Raw genomic sequence first — 604 nt, 5'->3', positions numbered from 1 at the left:
AGAGCTGTGTGATATTGACAAAAAAAATAACATCTTGATATTTTTGGGGATTTTATTGATTAGATGACATTGAACCGAATCATTTAAACGGTTGATTCATTCAGGAACGAATCACAGTCATGTTGCTCAGAGATGCAAAACAGCACTGTGGCTGTGTTTGGAATTATTTTTGTTGTCGGAATAGCGCAAAAACATGCCATATATGGTGTCTAAAGCGTAAGTAACTGTTGTAAAAAAATCAACATCACATTTGTAATCATGGTATATTTTGGAGGAAAAAAAACGTCACTCTTCGTGTGAAACTGATTAACTATAATCATGTAAAATTTTCTGCCCTTTCTGCCCCCATGTCTTGAATTTGTGATCATTCTAAATGTATTTTAATTGACTGAATCAAGAACACACTAGTCTCTGTTTTCCGTTCTCTTGTTTTTGTGTTTTTGTAGATCAATGTCTATCGGCGACCTTCAAGAAATTCACTGAGAGGTTCGAGCCTCATCATAGAGGGGACAGTTTATGGAAACTCAAGGTTTATGGGATGTTGTTTTGAAGCAGTTTGGTATAACAATACTTGTTAAATTTGTGTGGTCAGATGGGGTCTGAG

The 604-nt window shown here is 35.6% G+C and overlaps 1 protein-coding gene across 1 annotated transcript in view; it reads right to left on the bottom strand.

Annotated features, from left to right (window-relative positions):
- Positions 1 to 209: 209 nt before the first annotated feature.
- Positions 210 to 604, bottom strand: part of LOC107685046 (protein GPR108-like) — a 2700-nt gene continuing 2305 nt past the window's right edge. The window contains exon 4 of the mRNA XM_016481483.1: positions 210 to 224. Within this exon, the coding sequence (XP_016336969.1) occupies positions 210 to 224 (15 nt within the window). The remainder of the gene's footprint in view (positions 225 to 604) is intronic.

The sequence above is a fragment of the Sinocyclocheilus anshuiensis genome, unplaced genomic scaffold, assembly GCF_001515605.1.
Source record: "Sinocyclocheilus anshuiensis isolate Anshui unplaced genomic scaffold, SAMN03320099.WGS_v1.1 scaffold565, whole genome shotgun sequence".
Lineage (NCBI taxonomy): Eukaryota > Metazoa > Chordata > Actinopteri > Cypriniformes > Cyprinidae > Sinocyclocheilus > Sinocyclocheilus anshuiensis.
The sequence above is the reverse complement of the archived record's forward strand: the minus strand, read 5'-3'. Positions and strand labels throughout refer to the sequence as shown.